The 21,472-nt window shown below is 46.6% G+C and overlaps 1 protein-coding gene across 2 annotated transcripts in view; it reads left to right on the top strand.

Annotated features, from left to right (window-relative positions):
• SPART (spartin) overlaps positions 1 to 21,472 on the top strand; it is a 78,486-nt gene that overhangs the window by 29,374 nt on the left and 27,640 nt on the right. For both annotated transcript variants that reach the window (XM_030200384.1, XM_030200385.1), the window contains exons 4-5: positions 3,819 to 3,939; positions 19,184 to 19,378. In XM_030200384.1, the coding sequence (XP_030056244.1) occupies positions 3,819 to 3,939; positions 19,184 to 19,378 (316 nt within the window). The remainder of the gene's footprint in view (positions 1 to 3,818; positions 3,940 to 19,183; positions 19,379 to 21,472) is intronic.

The following is a 21,472-nucleotide window of genomic DNA, read 5'->3' as shown; positions in this document are numbered from 1 at the left end:
CCTACCCGTTATGCAACGTGTTTGCGGGAAACTATTGATGTAACAACAAAGTGGGGAAAAAAAGACCTCAGGTCACTCGGCTGATCCTCGTTCTTAAAGGACAAGCCTTTTGTATAATGAGGCCTTATCAGTCATGGGTCTCAAAAAAACTCCACTAAATGACTTATAAATTTCTAGTCCCAACAAACAGATGCATAAGAGACACTGTTTTCAAATACATTCAAGCTTGGCAAGAGTACTTATCTCAATGTAAGAATGCTTAGAAAGTCCAGCCGTATTCAATATGTTCTTTTGACATTCGAAAGGTCCCGACAGGGAAGCCCTGTTTCGCTAGATATAGTAGCTGCTTCAGGGGAATCTTTCACACTGTACACAATCCCAAGCCTGTAAAATATCTCCGTCTCCAATCTCACTGGAACAGAAAATGGGTCCGCCATTTTCTGTTCCAGTGAGATTGGAGACGGAGATATTTTACAGGCTTGGGATTGTGTACAGTGTGAAAGATTCCCCTGAAGCAGCTACTATATCTAGCGAAACAGGGCTTCCCTGTCGGGACCTTTCGAATGTCAAAAGAACATATTGAATACGGCTGGACTTTCTAAGCATTCTTACATTGAGATAAGTACTCTTGCCAAGCTTGAATGTATTTGAAAACAGTGTCTCTTATGCATCTGTTTGTTGGGACTAGAAATTTATAAGTCATTTAGTGGAGTTTTTTTGAGACCCATGACTGATAAGGCCTCCTCATTATACAAAAGGCTTGTCCTTTAAGAACGAGGATCAGCCGAGTGACCTGAGGTCTTTTTTTCTCCACTTTGTTGTTACATCAATAGTTTCCCGCAAACACGTTGCATAACGGGTAGGAGAGTGACAGTATTATTGAACATATTACTCACCCCATACCGAAGGACACAAAGGAAAAAACAAATGGCATCACCAATTATCGCCCAGTTGCATCTAACCCACTTGTAGTCAAATTGATGGAGAGTTTAGTGACCAAGCAGCTCACTGACTATTTGGACAAATTCTCTTTACTACATGAATCTCAGTCTGGTTTCCACCCTTCCCACAGTACCGAAACTGTGCTGGTCACCCTACTGGCCAAATTTAAGAATGAAATCGCCTTAAGAAATAACCTACTCCTGCTCCAATTCGACATGTCGAGTGCATTCGATATGGTCAACCATGGTATACTTCTTTGACTTTTAGACCACTTTGGAATTGGTGGAAATGTACTTGATTGGTTCAAAGGCTTTCTGACTACCAGGTCATACCAAGTTAAATCTAACACAAATATATCGTCAACATGGAAATCAGACTGTGGAGTTCCTCAGGGTTCGTCTCTATCACCAATACTATTCAACATGTTAATGATCCCACTGGCCAAGTCCCTATCAGATAATGGTCTCCACCCGTTCATCTATGCTGATGATGTTACAATCTATATCCCTTTTAAACATGATTTATCAGAAATCTTCAACGATATCAAAAGTGGATTGAACATCATGCACTCATGGGCAAACTCATTTCAACTGAAGCTGAACACCGATAAAACGCATTGCCTTATCCTCTCATCCCAGTTCAACAATTATAAACCCACAACCTTATTCACTCCAGAGCATTCCCTTCCCATCTCTGATAGTCTCAAAATACTAGGTGTTACTATTGATCGAAATCTTACACTTGAGTCCCAAGTCAACTCCACCGTAAAGAAAATGTTTCATTCAATGTGGAAACTCAAGGGTTTGAAACCATTCTTCCCAAGAGATGTTTTCCGTAATTTAATTCAATCAATGGTATTAAGCCACGTTGATTACTGCAATGGAATCTATGCAGGATGTAAGGAACAACTCACAAGGAAACTCCAGACGGCACAAAACACAGCAGCCAGATTGATCTTTGGTAAGACACGATTCCAAAGCGCCACACCACTTCATGAAAAATTGCACTGGCTTCCTATCAAAGAACGCATCTCTTTCAAAATCTGCACCTTAGTCCACAAGATTAGTCCACAAGATTATCTATGGTGAAGTCCCAGGTTACATGATTGACCTAATCGATCTCCCAATCAGAAATAGTACCAGTTCATCACGGTCTTACCTGAATCTCCACTACCCAAATTGCAAGGGACTAAAGAACAGGCCAACCCATGCGTCCAACTTCTCTTACATAGGCATGCGCCTGTGGAACGCATTGCCACAAATGATGAAAACAACTTATGATCACCTAAAATTCAGAAAATTATTAGAGACTCACCTATTCGGAAAAGCATATCCGAATGACCCAACTTAAGTGACTCAATCCTGCAACACTTCACTATCAAGATCGTATTGGACATTGAAAGACTCGTTTACCTCAACCCAGCTTGATTGAATCTTACCTTCCCTATCCCAATACAACATTTTGTACTAATCCAGTACCGAAATTGGCGAATGCCTTAACGGTATTAGCCACATTGAGCCTGCAAATGTGTGGGAAAATGTGGGATATAAATGTAACAAATAAATACCCAGCTTCATGACAGCAGTATGCAGGTCCCTGGAGCAGGTTTAGTGGGTGCAGTGCACTTCAGGCAGGCGGACCCAGGCCCATCCCCCTCCTTACCTGTTACACTTGTGATAAATGTGAGCCTTTCAAAACCTACCAGAAACCCACTGTACCCGCATGTAGGTGCCACCCTTCACCCATAAGGGCTATGGTAGTGGTGTACAGTTGTGGTGAGTGGGTTTTGGGGGGCTCAGCACACAAGGTAAGGGAGCTATGCACCTGGGAGCAATTTCTGAAGTCCACTGCAGTGCTCCCTAGGGTGCCCGATTGGTGTCTTGGCATGTCAGGGGGACCAGTGCACTACGAATGCTGGCTCCTCCCACGACCAAAGGGCTTGGATTTGGTCGTTTCTGAGATGGGCGTCCTCGGTTTCCATTATTGCCAAAAATCTCTAAGGTCGACCTAAATTTCAAGATTTGGACGTCCCCAACTATATTATCGAAACAAAAGATGGACGTTCATCTTGTTTCGATAATACGGGTTTCCCCACCCCTTCGCCGGGACGTCCTGCGAGGACGTCCTCAGGAAAACTTGGGCGCCCCTTTCGATTATGCCCCTCCACGTATGTTTCAGTTGTTGCTGCTAGAGGTGGTGCAACCAGTTAATAAATTTAGGAGCTAACTTTACTTTTTTATATGGGTGTTGGATAACTTTGTTCCTTAAATAAATGAAGCAATAATTAAAAAAAAAAAATGGTGTTGTGTTTTACTAATATTATATGTTGTGTTAAGATCAGAAACCATTCAGTGTGGCATATGCAATAATAGGGCGAATCGGAGGGGCTAATACTTTTTCACCGCTCTGTAAATTGCTGTGTAGTAATCTACCATGTTGGAAGGACAGAGCTTTCTCATTGTTGCTTCCAGTATATAGAACACAGTACAATATGAGACCCATCAGGAACTTAATGTTATAGGACTTTAAATAAGTGCATTAAGATAAAGGGTGAAGGTGACAGTATTGATGCTTTTAGGTTGTAAGTTTGAATAATTGTGTGAGCCTGTGTTTATTGTGTTATTTATGGGATTTTTGTGTGTTAATTTGACTGTAAACCACTTTGAATGATATATTTGATAAGGCTCTATATATTTTATAAATAGAAAAATATAAACTTTGTACATGTGCATATAAGTAGATGAAATAGTTTAGAAGTCCATGTTACATCTATCACCTTTTCTGGGACATGAAAATGATATACCATAAATAACACGGATTTGAATTTTATACGTTACTAAACTACTTTCTGTTGCTTGAATTTTATAAACACACAGGCTTTAGATGCAGCAAGTGATGTGATTAACCTGAGTGAACGAGTTCACATTGAAAAGGAAACAACTGAAACAAGAGAGCTTCCAGAGTGGAGTGGGAAAGTTGCTCAAGGAATTTTGTCAGGTACAGTTTCAAAAAGACCAGCTCCTTTTTGCATTGCTTGCTAAGTAATGTAATAGAAAAGTTTCATTCTGTCTGTTTTTTTTGTGGCACTCCCAGAATCACCACAACCTCCATTTTTAGGTGCATTTCCCGGACAAGGATGAGTGCCTATTGAGTAGGATCAGTCTGCCTTCCTGTCTGTCCATCCATACATCTGTTTGTGTATGTGCAAAGAAACAATTCATACAGGGAGAAATGAAACGGAGCAAGGAGCAGTAAGCTGCAAGGTGTTAGAGACCCAATACTCCACCACCAGAAGATGTTAAGGAGCCGATCTGGACCACAGAAGCAGCAGCATGTTGGCAGGGAGCCCAGCCCTGCTTACAGAAGAATAGTAGAAGACCTGAAGGAGCTGAGTAGTAGGTGATAAGAACTTGGGAGAGGGGGACAGAGAGAATGCAAGGGGACGGAGAAGAGGAAAGTAATATGATAGAGGAACACATTTCTCACACACCCTCAGAACATGCATTCCAACTGACACACTTACAGGCTTACCATAGATACAAATACTACTAATATGTATATGATTATTAAGAGGCTTGATATCCCGCTATTTCTAAATGGCAGGTCATAGCGGCTTCCAGTATACTAATACTGTTTTATCATTTCTGTAGCAGTACTAGATATACACAGCGTTGTACACATAGGAGACCGTTCCTGCTCTGTGAAGCTTAAAATCTATTCATGACAAACAGCTCAAAGAAGAGGATTGGGGAGTTTTGATTTTATTATAGGAATGGTTAAAAACAGAAGAACAAAGGATTAAGATTTTAAAAGCAGCCTCAAAAAGGTGAGTTTTTAAGAGGCACTTGAATAGGGCCAGAGAGGAAGTATGACATACTGACTCAGGAAAAAGGCATAGCAAGATGAGAGCAAGAGCCTGTCAGGAATTGACAGTACAAGAGAAGGGCAATAAATAACATGGGATATACACACCCATGCATCAAACAGTTGAGGAGAAAATGGAACCTCTCGCAGATGGTGTCCAGGAAAAATCTTTATTAAACAACAGTCTTCAATAACAATTTAGGGGACCCGACATGACTCGTGTTTCGGCCATAACGGCCTGCATCAGGAGTCTAGGAATCTATCGTGTCAAACATATTCCCAGACAAGTCATAAAACAAAGTCTCCTATTTGCAGTCTTTCTGTGTACAACGAATTTAGGCACAAACTAACTCGCAAACTATCACCTACTACACGAGTCATGTCAGGGCCCCTTGATTGTTATTGAAGACTGTTGTTTAATAAAGGTTTTTCCTGGATACCATCTGCGAGAGGTTCCTTTTTCTCCTCTACTGTTTGATGCCTGGTGCTTTCCCTCAGTGGAGTTTTTTCTTCTGTTTGTGTTTATATGCACACCCATACCTCCCCAAACTATAGAGCTTCTGAGGGGCATTATATCATGCGAGTCTGCACCGAGTCCCACTTGCAGACATGTTTGACTATGAACAGAGGAAGGAAAGATGTGCCATTGTGTCACACTGTAAGTGTGAACTTTTAAACTTGTTGCTTTCTTGCTTCAAATGTTGGAAAATCCTATTTTTATGACGGCAACATTACTTCCTTCCATGGTGACTCTCTGTCATACCCCTTGTTTCCTTGGCAGAACTCTGCTGTCCATCTCAGTGCTTTACTTCCTGTTGTGCATGTTCTAGTACTCTTAGCCTATAATTGGTTTGGGAACTAGGATTCTCAAAACCTTTCATTCCTCTTGGTTGTGTTTGTGGGGATCTGGTGCTCAATGTGCAGTTATGCATGTATCTATATACAGTGGTTCCCAAATGTTTTTTTGTTCACCCCCCACAGCTAGCTGGATATTAAGGATATCCATCAGGTTTATGCATACTCCTACCATTACTATAGCGCCACTACATACTGTACGTAAACCTGTAAGAGATTGTCCCTGCTCAAATAGATTTTAAGCTCTGTCAAGACAAACAAATGGGGAAAAATAAGAGATTGGGGAGTTATTATAGTTTATTGGCATTTGATATACCGTTCTTGATAGACGTGTCGGAATGGTTTACAAACAATATAAAAACTTTAAAAGAAAGGAAAAGAGTTCCATTTTTGATCAGTTGAGAGTATCTAAACAACCGGGACACTCTACCACATTCTATAGATTTATTTATTTACCGCCTTTTTGAAGAAATTCACTTAAGGCAGTGTACAGGTATATATTCAGTTTACATTTCTTTCTATGATGGTATTTACTGCATTGCGAAAAGGATACTGTACGTGTTTACATAACTAGGTAAATGATTATTGAGCCTGCCATGAGTGGGAAAGCGCGGGGTACAAATAAAAAAAATAATACCGGAATTTACATACCTATTTTGCTGCCCAAATCTAAGCAGTTCCTTAAAGAATCACCCCGATACATGTATTTAGTGCCACTGATTATGTTATAATTATATACAAATATGTACAAACCCATTCGAGACACACAGTTAAAATCTTAACAAACAAATCATATGAGCATACTGAGTCTAGTTCATATCCTTTCAGTCAGAAAACGCGTTCATTCAGGTAAAGCATTTTTACTATTGTGTGGCAGTCCTTCCCTCAACTTAGGTGATTGGTAAACCAAAACCTAAGCATAAAGGTGGGTTTTAAAAGTGCCCTAAATCTTTTGTGGGTAGGGTCAGCTCTAAGATGCTCAGTTGTAGGTTTCTCATGCCTTCTCACTCTGCCCAGCAGCCTCAGGCCCAGTGTGTTCAGCCTGTCCAGTCCTGTCTTCAGAAGTCCCAGCCAGCTCCCCAGTCAAAGCAAGAGACGAGCTTTTGATTAGATCCAGGAGAGCATAGCCACAGCCCAAGTAACCATCCCGGACAGCCTACCAGTAGAGGGGGGGGGGGAGGCTGAATATTTTACAGCAAAGATGGCCCTTTGTAACCTCTGACCAGTGAGTTCTTCAGATAGTCCATCTTGCATATGCCCTGCATTGGCATCAAAGACACCAAATTGCCCAACGAGAGCATTGTTCATCAGCTCTCGGCACAAGCAGATACTTGTAGAGGAAATCTGCTGTAGAGAAAAAAGCACAAGCAGGTACTGTAGAGTCACTGCTGTAAAGAAAAAAGCGCTGGCTCATATGCTGGCATATCTAGCTATTAGTTGTGATGGAATTGTACGTTTGTGTTCAAACAGGGGAATAGAATATTCTCCGAGACAAGCAGGCTGCTTGTTCTCACGACTGGTGACGTCTGCGGCAGCCCCCACCAACCGAAGAAGCTTCGCGGGCGGTCCGCACGCGGGCACGGCCCACCGCGCATGCGCGGCCGTCTTCCCGCTCGTGCGTGACCGTTCCCGCCAGTCTTTTCTTTTCCGCGCCCGAGGAGAGTCGTGCCGTCGCCGCTCTCCCTTCGCAGCCCCGGAAAGACCGTCGCGTTTACGCGATTTTGTTTAATTTTTTAAAACTTTTGTTACCGCGTGCTCCAGTTTTTCTTTTCTTCAAAAAAAAAAAAAGAGCACGCGCTCCTTTTTCCCTCGTTTCTAGCGAGGGCGTCGCGTTGCAGCCTTGTGGCCGCGCGATCGATTAATTTTTTCGAGGTGTGATTTCCGCCACCATCGACTACTTTAACTTCGCCGACGCGATTTTTCCGTCGATGTCCTCGAAGGTCCCGAGTGGATTTAAGAAGGTGGTCGTTGCGGCCGGCCGATCTCGCAGACCGACACCCACGCTTGGTGCCTCCAGTGCCTCGGGCCAGAGCACAATATCAAGTCGTGTTCTCTGTGTCTCGGTCTCCGGAAACGGACTCAGGTTGCGAGGCAAGTTCTGCGGGACCGCCTTTTTGGAACTTGCGCCGGCCCTTCGACGTCGACTTCGACGGCATCGGTATCGACGCCCGGTCCTTCGTTACCGGTATCGATGCCCGAAAAATCGGCACCGATGGCATCGACCCCAGGAGAACAGGTCCCGTCGGCCCGCCGGTCCTCCGGTGAGGGTAGAGGTGAGAGACGGCGTGGGCAGTCGGCCCCGGTCACTCCTTCAGCCCGTGGCCCTTGGGACCGAACCCTGTCTGACCCGGTTCCTCGGGACAGAGGGGGATCGACCTCCTCCTCCTCAATTCCACCCGGCACCGGTGACGGGCACCGTAAGAAGGCAAAGAAGCACCGTCACCGGTCGCCCTCGACGCATCCGGCTCTCGGTACCGGAGAGGAGTCGACGCCGAAGCGTCCGCGTCGAGAGGAAAGGTCCCCCTTGGTGGTGGAGGTACCGCCACGTCAGGGTCCCAGCACTTCGGTGCAGTCTCCTGGACCCGAGCAGCTTCCGGCACCGATGCCTCTACCGGCCCCCACGTCTTTCCCGACAGCGGGCCTGGACGAGTGCCTCCGAGCCATCCTTCCGGGGATCCTGGAAGGGCTGATGCGCCAGGCTGTGCCGGCGCCGGGGGGGCTTGCGCCCTCGGCGCCGATGACTGTGGCGCCGGCGAGCTCTAGCCCGGTGCCGAGGCTGTCGACGCCGCCGCCGCTTGCGGCGCCGGTCTCGACCGCCACGCAGGTGGAGTCCCTGTCGACGTCGATGGAGGGAGCTTCGTCCCCGCCAGCGCGGGAGTCCACCGCTCGACGACATCGAGGCCTCGGCGCCTCGACGTCGAGCCGGGCCCGGTTCAGGACTCAGCTACATGAGCTTATGTCCGATACCGAGGAAGAGGCCTCGTGGGGGGAAGAGGAGGACCCCAGATATTTCTCCTCAGAGGAGTCTGTGGGTCTTCCCTCCGACCCCACGCCTTCACCTGAGAGGAAGCTCTCACCTCCTGAGAGTCTCTCTTTTGCCTCCTTTGTGCGGGATATGTCTATTTGCATTCCCGTTCCCGTGGTCTCTGTGGATGAGCCGAGGGCTGAGATGCTCGAGGTCCTCGACTATCCATCACCACCTAGAGAGTCCACCACTTTGCCGCTGCACAATGTCCTCAAGGAGACACTGCTTCGGAACTGGATGCGACCATTATCTAATCCCACCATCCCCAAGAAAGCAGAGTCCCAGTACAGGATCCACTCGGACCCAGAGTTAATGCGGCCACAATTGCCCCATGACTCGGCGGTCGTGGATTCTGCTCTCAAGAGGGCACGGAGTTCGAGGGATACCGCCTCGGCGCCCCCGGGGCGGGAGTCTCGCACTCTGGACTCGTTTGGGAGGAAGGCCTACCAATCCTCCATGCTCGGTGACCCGCATCCAGTCATACCAGCTCTATACGAGCATCCACATGCGGAACAATGTGAAGCAGCTGGCGGACCTGGTCGATAAGCTCCCGCCGGAGCAGTCCAGGCCTTATCAGGAGGTGGTCAGGCAGCTGAAGGCGTGCAGAAAGTTCCTGTCCAGGGGTATCTATGACACCTGTGACGTGGCATCTCGTGCTGCGGCCCAAGGTATAGTGATGCGCAGGCTCTCATGGCTGCGTGCCTCTGACCTGGACAACCGCACCCAGCAGAGATTGGCGATGTCCCTTGCCGGGGGGATAACATTTTTGGTGAGAAGGTCGAGCAGCTGGTGGACCAACTGCATCAGCGGGAAACCGCCCTCGACAAGCTCTCCCACCGGGCGCCTTCAGCACCCACCTCAGCAGGTGGACGTTTTTCCCGGGCCCGGCAGGCTGCGCCCTATTCCTTTGCAAGGCGTAGGTACACCCAGCCGGCCCGAAGGCCTCGTCAGGCACAGGGACAGCCCCAGCGCGCTCGTTCTCGTCAACAGCGTGCGCCTAAGCAGCCCCCTGCGCCTCCACAGCAAAAGCCGGGGACGGGCTTTTGACTGGATCCACGGGAACATAGCCGCCATAAGTGTGTCCGTACCGGACGATCTGCCGGTCGGAGGGAGGTTAAAATTTTTTCACCAAAGGTGGCCTCTTATAACCTCCGACCAGTGGGTTCTCCAAATAGTGCGGTGCGGATACGCCCTGAATTTGGCCTCCCTGCCTCCAAATTGTCCTCCGGGAGCTCAATCCTTCAGCTCCCATCACAAGCGGGTACTTGCAGAGGAACTCTCCGCCCTTCTCAGCGGCCAATGCGGTCGAGGCCCGTACCACCCGGGCAGGAAGGGCAGGGATTCTATTCCAGGTACTTCCTTGTGGAAAAGAAAACAGGGGGGATGCGTCCCATCCTAGACCTGAGAGGCCTGAACAAATTCCTGTCAAAGAAAAGTTCAGGATGCTTTCCTTGGGCACCCTTCTGCCAATGATTCAGAAAACGATTGGCTATGTTCCCTGGATTTAAAGGATGCATACACTCACATCCCGATACTGCCAGCTCACAGACAGTATCTCAGATTCCGCCTGGGCGCACGGCACTTTCAGTATTGTGTGCTGCCCTTTGGGCTCGCCTCTGCCCCACGAGTGTTTACAAAAGTGCCTCGTGGTGGTGGCGGCGTATCTACGCAAGCTGGGAGTGCACGTGTTCCCATATCTCGACGATTGGTGGTCAAGAAACACCTCGGAGGCAGGAGCCCTCCGTCCATGCAGTGCCCTACTCAACTCCTGGAGCTGCTGGGGTTTGTGATAAATTACCCAAAGTCCCATCTCCAGCCAACCCAGTCTCTGGAATTCATAGGAGCTCTGCTGAATACCCAGACGGCTCAGGGCCTTCCTTCCCGAAGCGAGGGCCACAACCTCTTGTCCCTGGCTTCGCAGACCAGAGCGTCTCAGGCAGGTCACAGCTCGGCAGATGTTGAGACTTCTGGGTCATATGGCCTCCACAGTCCATGTGACTCCCATGGCTCGTCTTCACATGAGATCTGCTCAATGGACCCTAGCTTCCCAGTGGGTTCAAGCCACCGGGAATCTAGAAGATGTCATCCGCCTCTCCACCAGTTGCCGCACTTCACTGCTCTGGTGGACCATCCGGACCAATTTGACCCTGGGACGTCTATTCCAAATTCCGCAGCCCACGAAAGTGCTGACGACGGATGCATCTCGCCTGGGGTGGGGAGCTCATGTCGATGGGCTTCACACCCAGGGTCTGTGGTCCCTCCAGGAAAAGGATCTGCAGATCAACCTCCTGGAGCTCCGAGCGATCTGGAACGCAATGAAGGCTTTCAGAGACCGGCTGTCCTACCAAATTATTCAAATTCGGACAGACAATCAGGTTGCAATGTATTACACCAACAAGCAGGGGGGCACCGGATCTCGCCCCTTGTGTCAGGAAGCCGTCGGCATGTGGCGGTGGGCTTGCCAGTCCGGCATGCTCCTCCAAGCCACATACCTGGCAGGTGTAAACAACAGTCTGGCCGACAGACTGAGCAGAGTCATGCAACCGCACGAGTGGTCGCTTCATTCCAGAGTGGTACACAAGATCTTCCGAGAGTGGGGCACCCCCTCGGTGGACCTTTTTGCCGCTCAGACCAACCACAAGCTGCCTCTGTTCTGTTCCAGACTACAGGCACACGGCAGACTGGCGTCGGATGCCTTTCTCCTCCATTGGGGGACCGGCCTCCTGTATGCTTATCCTCCCATACCTTTGGTGGGGAAGACCTTACTGAAGCTCAAGCAAGACCACGGCACCATGATTCTGATAGCGCCCTTTTGGCCCCGTCAGATCTGGTTCCCTCTTCTTCTGGAGTTGTCCTCAGAAGAACCGTGGAGATTGGAGTGTTTTCCGACTCTCATCTCGCAGAACGACGGAGCGTGCTGCACCCAACCTTCAGTCCTGGCTCTCACGGCCTGGATGTTGAGGGCGTAGACTTCACTGCGTTGGGTCTGTCTGAGGGTGTCTCCCGTGTCTTGCTTGCCTCTAGGAAGGATTCCACTAAAAGAGTTACTTTTCAAGTGGAGGAGGTTTGTCGTTTGGTGTGAGAGCAAGGCCCTAGAACCTCGTTCTTGCCCTGCACAGAACCTGCTTGAATACCTTCTGCACTTGTCAGAGTCTGGCCTCAAGACCAACTCAGTAAGGAATCACCTTAGTGCGATTAGTGCTTACCATTATCGTGTGGAAGGTAAAGCCATCTCTGGAGAGCCTTTAGTCGTTCGATTCATGAGAGGCTTGCTTTTGTCAAAGCCCCCTATCAAGCCTCCTACAGTGTCATGGGATCTCAACGTCGTCCTCACCCAGCTGATGAGACCTCCTTTTGAGCCACTGAATACCTGCCATCTGAAGTACTTGACCTGGAAGGTCATTTTCTTGGTGGCAGTTACTTCAGCTCGTAGGGTCAGTGAGCTTCAAGCCCTGGTAGCTCATGCTCCTTATACCAAATTTCATCACAACAGAGTAGTGCTCCGCACCCACCCAAGTTCCTGCCGAAGGTGGTGTCGGAGTTCCATCTTAACCAGTCAATTGTCTTGCCAACATTCTTTCCCAGGCCGCATACCCGCCCTGCTGAACGTCAGTTGCACATATTGGACTGCAAGAGAGCATTGGCCTTCTACTTGGAGCGGACACAGCCCCACAGACAGTCCGCTCAATTGTTTGTTTCTTTCGACCCTAACAGGCTAGGGGTCGCTGTCGGGAAACGCACCATCTCCAATTGGCTAGCAGATTGCATTTCCTTCACTTACGCCCAGGCTGGGCTGGCTCTTGAGGGTCATGTCACGGCTCATAGTGTTAGAGCCATGGCAGCGTCGGTGGCCCACCTGAAGTCAGCCACTATTGAAGAGATTTGCAAGGCTGCGACGTGGTCATCTGTCCACACATTCACATCACATTACTGCCTCCAGCAGGATACCCAACGCGACAGTCGGTTCGGGCAGTCAGTGCTGCAGAATCTGTTTGGGGTGTAAATCCAACTCCACCCTCCAGGACCCGAATTTATTCTGGTCAGGCTGCACTCTCAGTTAGTTGTTCTTCGTAGGTCAATTTCTGTTGTATCCTCGCCGTTGCGAGGTTCAGTTGACCGGGGTTCTTGTTTTGAGTGAGCCTGAGAGCTAGGGATACCCCAGTCGTGAGAACAAGCAGCCTGCTTGTCCTCGGAGAAAGTGAATGATACATACCTGTAGCAGGTGTTCTCCGAGGACAGCAGGCTGATTGTTCTCACCTACCCTCCCTCCTCCCCTTTGGAGTTGCGTTTTCATGTTGTTTCTTGCTTGTCATTCAACTGGCGGGAACGGTCACGCACGAGCGGGAAGACGGCCGCGCATGCGCGGTGGGCGTGCCCCGCGTGCGGACCGCCCGCGAACCTTCTTCCGGTTGGTGGGGGCTGCCGCGGACGTCACCCAGTCGTGAGAACAATCAGCCTGCTGTCCTCAGAGAACACCTGCTACAGGTATGTATCATTCACTATCTCCTTGGTTAATATAAAGTAATTGAGGATAGTTATAAAGAGGTGTCAGTATAAATCACCTTTTGAGTAAGGAGTAAGACTTTGAACTGGATTCTATATTGAATAGGGAGACATTGGTAATGCATAAGCAATGGTTTCACAGAATCAGATCAGCGAGCATGGTATAAAAGGTGTGTTTTTGTTGTTTTTGTAGTCATTTCAAATTACACATTGTTGTTTCTGCATAAATAGTTGCAGTAACCAAGCCTTGAAACTAATAAGGTCTTATTAATGTGTGAAGTAGAACTAGAGGACATGAAATGAGATTGAAGAGGGGCAAGAAAAATGTCAGGAAGTATTTTTCACGGAGAGAGGAGTGGTGGATACTTGGAATGCCCTCCCGCGGGAGATGGTTGAAATGAAAACAGTAACGGAAGTCAAAAATACGTGGGATAAACATAAAGGAATTTCCGTTCAGAAGGAACGGATCCTCAGAAGCTTAGCAGAGATTGGGTGGCAGTGCCGATGGTGGGAGGCGGGGCTAGTGCTGGGCAGATTTCTACGGTCTGTGCCCTGAAAATGGCAGATACAAATCAAGTAGCACATATGAGTTTATCTTGTTGGGCAGACTGGATGGACCGTACAGGTCTTTCTCTGTCGTCATCTACTATGTTACTATTATAATCTTACTGCACGAAGTTGACGCAGGATAAAAAAAAAAACTTTTTTTTCTTTACTACTGAAGAAAATATGTTGTGAAGGATAGTTGGTAGTCCAATATTACTCAAAATATTTAAAAGAATCAACAATTAGAATTGGTTCTTCAAACAAAGATAGAATTGATGATAGCATTCAGAATGGGCATAGATCCAGCACGCAGTGGTTTTGTTTGTTTTGGGATCTTGTCAGGTACTTGGCCACTGTTGGAAACAGGATGCTGGGCTTGATGGACCTTTGGTCTGTCCCAGTGTGGCAGTACTTATGTACTTAATGTACTTATGTCTGGATTGAGAACCAGATGATGGGCCAACAGCCAGTCTGCTACTGCTTCAAGTCAAATTTGAACTGGGCTAAGATCAGGATTGGAAACATTTATATAGTGAGCCAGAAAAATATCAACTGCTTAGCAGAATGTGCTAATACCCAGATATTGAATAATAGTTGCCAGTGGGCTAAGAAATATAGTAAACTAGTAAAAAAGGCCCGTTTCTGACACAAATGAAACGGGCGCTAGCAAAGTTTTCTTCGGAGTGTGTATGTTTGAGAGAGAGTGTGTGTGAGAGTGACTGTGTGAGAGAGAGTGAATGTGCGAGTGTGTGTGTGTGACAGAGAGAGAGTGAGACTGGTTGCGAGGGTGTGTGTGAGAATGAGAGTATGTGCGACTGCGTATCTGAGACACAGTGAGTGTGAGAGAGAGAAAGTGTGTTTCACACAGATACAGTGTGTGTGAGACAGAGTGTGTGCGATACACAGACTCTCTGTGAGCAGCCACCCATGTGCAGCGACTCTCCTCTCTCCCATGCCCTTCCCTCCTGCCACACATGTCCAGCAACTCTCCTCTCTCCCATGCCTCCCCTCCAGCCACCCATGTCCAGCGACACTCCTCTCCCCTGCCACCCATGTCCAGAGACTCTCCTCTCTCCCCTGCCCCCCCTCCAGCCAACCATGTGCAGCGGCTCTCCTGTCTCACCTGCCCCCCCTCCAGCCACCCAGGTTGTCCAGCGAATGCTTCGGGCAGGCAGGAAAGATCCCCAGTCTTGCCTGCCTGCCCGCTGCTGGTGCTGACCCTCCCCTGTTGCCGGATCGCTCTTCAAAATGGCTGCCAAGACTTCTGCTGATGTCTCGGCGGCCATTTTGAAGAGCGATCCGGCAGCGGGGGAGGGTCAGCACCGGCAGTGGGCAGGCAAGACTGGGGATCATTCCTGCCTGCCCCGAAGCATTCGCTGGACAACCTGGGTGGCTGGAGGGGGGGCAGGTGAGAGAGGAGAGCCGCTGGACATGGTTGGCTGGAGGGGGGGGGCAGGGGAGAGAGGAGAGTCTCTGAACATGGGTGGCAGGGGGAGAGGAGTGTCGCTGGACATGGGTGGCTGGAGGCGGGCATGGGAGAGAGGAGAGTTGCTGGACATGTGTGGGATCTTTCCTGCCTGCCCCAAAGAATTCGCTGGACAACCTGGGTGGCTGGAGGGGGGCAGGGGAGAGAGGTGACCTCAGGGGGGGGAGTGGAGGGGGGAGCGGCGGCAGCGACCTTGGGGGAGGGTAATGGCGGCGAGGGCGGGGCCTCGTGCTGCTGTAGTGTGGTTGGTCAGTGCTGCGTGTGATGTCAGCCTGGGCTTCGGAGCCTAGCAGACCAACTCTGAAGAAATCCACAGACACAGGCAGCCAGACGCATAGAACGTTGGAGGTGAGCATTATTATATAGGATAATAGTGGAGACAGTACGGAGCCTTGAGGCATACCACAGTCTAGTGAATACTATGAGGAGGTTTTGGATGCAGTTGTAAATTTACAGCCCTGTAGAAAATATTTAAACCATTGTAATACCACTCCCTTGATACCAATAGCTTGTAACTGATCCAAAAGCAGTTGCTACTCAGCCACTCTCTAATACTGAATAGATCTTACTAAGAAAAGCAGTGATGATTGTCTCGATGCTGTGTCCTTTTGGAAATCCTGATTACAGGGGTGTAAAATTGAAATAACGATCTACAAAATGTGTTGTGTGAATAGGTTTGATATTGGTCGATTAGTTAAGGGAATGATTAAAATAACATGAGCATTGAACGAGGGAATAAGGGGCTAAGATTAAAAGCAACCCGAAAAAGTTGGGCTTCTAGCCTGGATTTGAATAGGGTCAGAGATGAAGCATGACATACTGACTCAGGAAGTTTATTCCAGGTGTAAGGCACAGCAAGATGGAAGGAACCAAGTCTGAAGTTGGCAGTGGAGGAGAAGGGTACAGGTAAGAGTGACTTACCTGATGGAGTTCTCGGGGAGGGATGTAAGGAGAGACACTGAGTAGAAAATGACTCGGGGACAAACTTTGTCCCCGTTCCGGCAAGCTCTGACTTCATCTGTACAAGCCTCAAACAGTTATGTAGTACACCACCAGAGATATAGAAAGAGATGCATTTACTCCTGTTCTGTGCAAAATATAAAGATAGCATATGCTAGGGGAGTGTTAGGGGAGTGTGACTAGGGAACTTCCCTTGACCAGAGAGAACCCCAAGCCTGCTGGAAGCTGAAGAAAGTGCAGCCTGATAATGGGCTTTGGGGTCCCCTTCCAAATTTCTGCCCTGGGCCCCATTGGTCCAGCACCTTTCTCCCTTCCTCCAGCCCCCCCTTTCCCATGGGTTCAGCACATTCCTCCCTTCATTCCAGACCCCCACTTCCCACAGGTCAAGTAGCTTTCTCCATTCCAGACCCTCACCCCTCCCACTTCCCATGGGTACAGCAACTTTCTCCCTTCATTATAGATCCCCCCCCCCCCCACACACACACACACACATTTCCATGGGTCCAGCACCTTTCTAATTTCCCTCCAGCTCCCCTCCCTTCCCATGAGTCCAGCCAGCATCTCTGTCCCTTTCTGTCCTCCCCATGGGTCTCTCACTTACATTTTCCTGTGGCTGGCAGTGATGCACACAGTCCGGCTCTGTGGTCTTCTGCCATGTGCTGCCCTTTCTACTGCAACATCTCATTGTCTTCAGTTCCCTACAGAGCACAGGAATAGCGGCCATTTTAGATTCTCACACTTCTATCCCAACTGTTGATTCTGTGTTGCAGAGAAAGGGCAAATGGTGGATAGGAGCAGAAAAAGAGAGGGCAGATGGTGGATGGAAGGGGTAGAAATAGAGGGTGGATGCTGTATGGAAGGGAGAGAGAGGGCAGACAGTGAATGGAAGGGGCAGGGAGAGCGGGCAGACACTGGATGGCAAGGAAAGAGAGAAAGCAGATGCTGGATGGAAGGGAGAGTTTGAAGAGAAGATAAGGAAAGCAGAAACCAGAGACAGCAAACCGTAAATAAATAACTTTTTTCTTTTTTTTTGCTTTAGGATAAAGTAGTATTGTAGCTCTGTTAATAAATGTTTACAAACAGAAAATAGAAATATGGTAAGCTTTTTATTGGATTAATTTTAATACATTTTACTAACTTTTGTAGACCAAAACCCTCTTCCTCAGGATATGATACTGTAACAACAGTGCACTGTATTGACCTGAGGAAGGAGGTTTGGCCTCTGAAAGCTAAATGTATTATCTTATTTTCTATATTTGCTTTATTTCTATTTGTTAATTTGTAAAGTGGTGATTGGTATTTGTTTTTTCAAATTTACATCTGCGATCTTTATATATTGCACAATACTAGGGGACATACATCACTATCACTGTTTATGTGGTGTTGCATTGTATGCAGAATCTGGCTTCTTGGGGGTTCAGTTTAATTTTTGTCTAAATATTTCTATTTTTAGTTTGTGTTTACTTATTCTGTAGTGGATTAGGGTGTATCTGTGTGAAAAAGATATGGCTTTCTGTTGGCACTGACTGTGCAGGATCGACGATCTGTACTATTCTAGCTGGTTTAGTTTTACAGTAGGTGAATTGATGTTCTAGTGCTCACTGCAATATTTAAGATGCTTCCTTTTCTTAGATACTTGTGTGACACATAGAAATTACTGCTTATGGTATGATAGAATTGCTCTGTAGGTCCTGAGTGTTTTGTATTCTCAGTATGCCTAGTACTGGATTTTGGAGAGGAGTGTTAAAAAATGATCAGCCCCGGGTGTCAAATACCCTAGGTATGCCACTGAGATGCCATCAAAACCCTCGGCAGCCCATCCCAATCTGTCTTGTCATATACGGAACATAGTGGTAGACCAGTGCTGCATGGACGTCTAGTTCCTCACAGCCAGATTCACTGTCTGAGCACCACATAACATATCAATGCACATGCAGTCATTTAAGATTTGTTTTTATACCATCCATTTTCTATTTAGGGATCCTCTATGTTCATCCCATGCCTTTTTTAATTCTGTACCTTCCTGTGCAGTGATTTTAAAATGCTAGATGCAAAAGAGCAACATCTGAGATCATTCAAGATGGTGTAAGCTTGCAGGCCTAAAGCATAGTTGTTTTCTGTGCATGATATCAAGGCAACCTCAAAGTTTCCTTATAAAGTGCTGGAGAAGTGCAGACATCTCAGCACAGATGTTATCCAGGGCATGAGCTTTAAGTGTACTTTGGCACAGCCATCATCCGAGAGGCACCAGCTTGACAGTAGTGCTGTCCTTTGTCTTGCTGCAAAAATACAGATATCGCAGTGGCCTCTCAATACAGATAGAACAGTGCTGCACACCAATGCAGATAGCCTAACAGCTGCTCCAGCACAAGAGATGCACCACATTGACAACGCACAGCTGATGTTGATATCATCTTGCTCTCTGATTGAAGCACAGACATGTCTTAAGCAACAGTGGATAGCTCAGTCCCTGCCATTCCTTGTTACAGTAGCCAGCGAGTCTTCGTCATCTGTTTTGCTGCCTCTGCCAGATCAGCTGCACTTCTTACAGAAAATGTTCAGTGGCTCTTTTAAGGGCCGTTTTGATCCATGGGTGTTGCTCTTCACTGAAAGACAATGTGAAGATCCAGTAGTGTCGCCGCTATCTACCTCTGACTCTGAACCACAAGGAAGACACTCCTTACACGCAGAAAATATTTTAATAAACTTATTCCCAAAAAATGATTCACTGTGGGATCTGCTCTGCTTTTGTTAATATTTGGTTGTGGTCTTAAGAAGGTAGTAGTTCTAAATAAAAGTTCATAGTAGTATAGCTCTGTTTCCCCACCACCACCACAGCATATTGGTGTATTGGTTTAAGCGTGTTAGTCCAGGAAAAAAAACAGACTTATGAAACTCGCAGAGGGTGTAAAACAGCTGCAGCAGGTTTGAAAGTGTTTCATCATGAGAATTAGCCTCAATGTATGGTTTGCCTAAGTAAGAAACATTTTGTTTGGTTTCAGGTGCATCCTGGCTAAGCTGGGGTTTGATTAAAGGGGCTGAGTACACTGGAAGAGCTATTCAGAAAGGTGCATCTAAACTGAGAGAACACATTCAGCCGGAAGAAAAACCTTTGGAAGTCAAGCCAGTGGTGTCTAAGGGACTTCATGTAGCAAAGCAGGCCACGGGTGGAGCAGTGAAAGTCAGCCAGTTTTTAGGTAACATCCATTTAACTTATAGTACTTGTAGTTTTACTTTTTTTTGTACTATGTATACTTGAACATGTTTGTTAAGATGTAAAAAAAAATGTTGAACTTTTTCATCTCTTGTGACTGTTAAAGTAGCACAGTATGTTATTATTTCTATAGTGATACTAGGTTTACACAGCACTGTACAGATACACGAGGGAGGTCTTGCTTTATACAGCTTACAATTTAGTCAGTACACATTGACAACATATGTAAGAAGCTTTATTACAGTGAATATAGTTACAATTGAGAAGGCTAAAGAAGCAAGGTTTACGATTGTTTCAAGCTGTGTTTTTCCTTGCTGTTTCCAGCCCATTATATTGGTTTTGAAACATCTGATTCAAAGTGAACATGCTAAGCCAGATGTATGATGGAAGACATAACTTCAAACATATAGGAGTACACTATAAGAAGGAGATTAAAAATTCTGTTCAAGTCTGGTGCTCTTTACCAAGAGAATTGAAACCTTTGAACTCTTTTAGGAAAGGTCTCCAGACACATCTGTTTAGAAATATTTATTTCAATTTTTGTTTTTTGCTTCACATATTGTAAATTTATTAGCTCGCAATCCGCTTTGAACCTTATAGAGAGTTGACAGAATACAAATGTTAGATTACATTATGTATACTGCAGCAAGAAGGTCCCAAAGTTAGGAGTTGAGAGTGGAACATAAGAATAGTCATACTGGTTCAGACCAATGGTCCATCTAGCCCAGTATCCTGTTTCCAACAGTAGCCAATCCAGGTTACAAGTACCTGGCAGAAACCCAAATAGTAGCAACATTCTATACTACCAATCTCAGAGACAAGCAGTGGCTTCCCCATGTCTGTCTCAATAACAGACTATGGATTTTTCCTCCAGGAACTTGTCCAAACCTTTTTGAAACCCAGATATGCTAACCACTGTTCCCACATCCTCCAGCAACAAGTTCCAGAGCTTAAGTATAGTTGAGTGAAAAAATATCTCCTCATATTTGTTTTAAAAGTATTTCCATGTAACTTCACTGAGTGCCTGGTCTCTTTTTGAAACAGTGAAACATCGATTCACTTCTACTCGTTGTACACCACTCAGAGTTTTATAGACCTCAATCATATCTCCACTCATCCATCTCTTTTCCAAGCTGAAGAGCCCTAACCTTTTTAGGCTTTCCTCATAGGAGAGGAGTTTCATCCCCTTTATCATTTTGGTCGCTCTTCTTTGGACCTTTTCTAAGGCATAGAAGATCAGTTTATCAGCTGAATAGAAGTTATAAAGAGGAATGTTGTGGGAGATGAGAGGAGAGGTAAGAAGGAGGCAAAGGATGAAGTCATTTGTAGGTGAGCAACAGAAGCTTGCGTGTGGAAGTAGGTTGACAGCCAGTGTAGTGACTTGAGAAGAGGTTGTTAATGCACAGCCCTTGGTTTGCTGTAAAAAAAAAAAAATAATAATCTTCCCAACAGTTCACTATTGATAAAATCTTTTTTTGAGTCCCGCACAAAAGTTTGGTTGTGGAATTGGATGGAATGATACACATGTAAAATCTTTAATCAGCAAGTCTTTTTATATACTGAGAAAGCTTAAGTCAGTACATGGGTATTTTGGAGCCTGCAAAGTTTAGATTGCTAGTTCAATCGCTTGTCAAGACTTGATTACTGTAATGTGGTATATGCTGCTTGTTCTAAATCCTTGATCAAATGAATACAGTTTATTCAGAACACCGTGGTCAGATTAATATATTCAGCTAATAGATTTGAGACTGCTAACCTTTTATTCAAGGATTTACATCGGCTACCTATTATGGCTAGAGCACAATTTAAGCTGTGCATCATGATTTTTAAAGTTTTATATGGGATGACACCACCATATTTGGGCAATTTGGCTAATCTTGTAGTGGGAAGGACTAGAAATCAGCTTATGTTACGTTTCCGTTCTGTGAATCAGATCAAGTTGACAAAAATCTTTAACACTTCTCTTTAATATCAGGCAGCTCTAATATGGAATTCTTTACAATCGGAAATCCGCACACTTACTAATTATGGCGTATTGAAAACTTTCTTTTTTTCTAAAAATCTAACCTCTTATAAT

Source organism: Microcaecilia unicolor, chromosome 4, assembly GCF_901765095.1.
Source record: "Microcaecilia unicolor chromosome 4, aMicUni1.1, whole genome shotgun sequence".
Lineage (NCBI taxonomy): Eukaryota > Metazoa > Chordata > Amphibia > Gymnophiona > Siphonopidae > Microcaecilia > Microcaecilia unicolor.
Note: the sequence above shows the minus strand (reverse complement) of the source record. Positions and strands in the feature narration are given on the sequence as shown.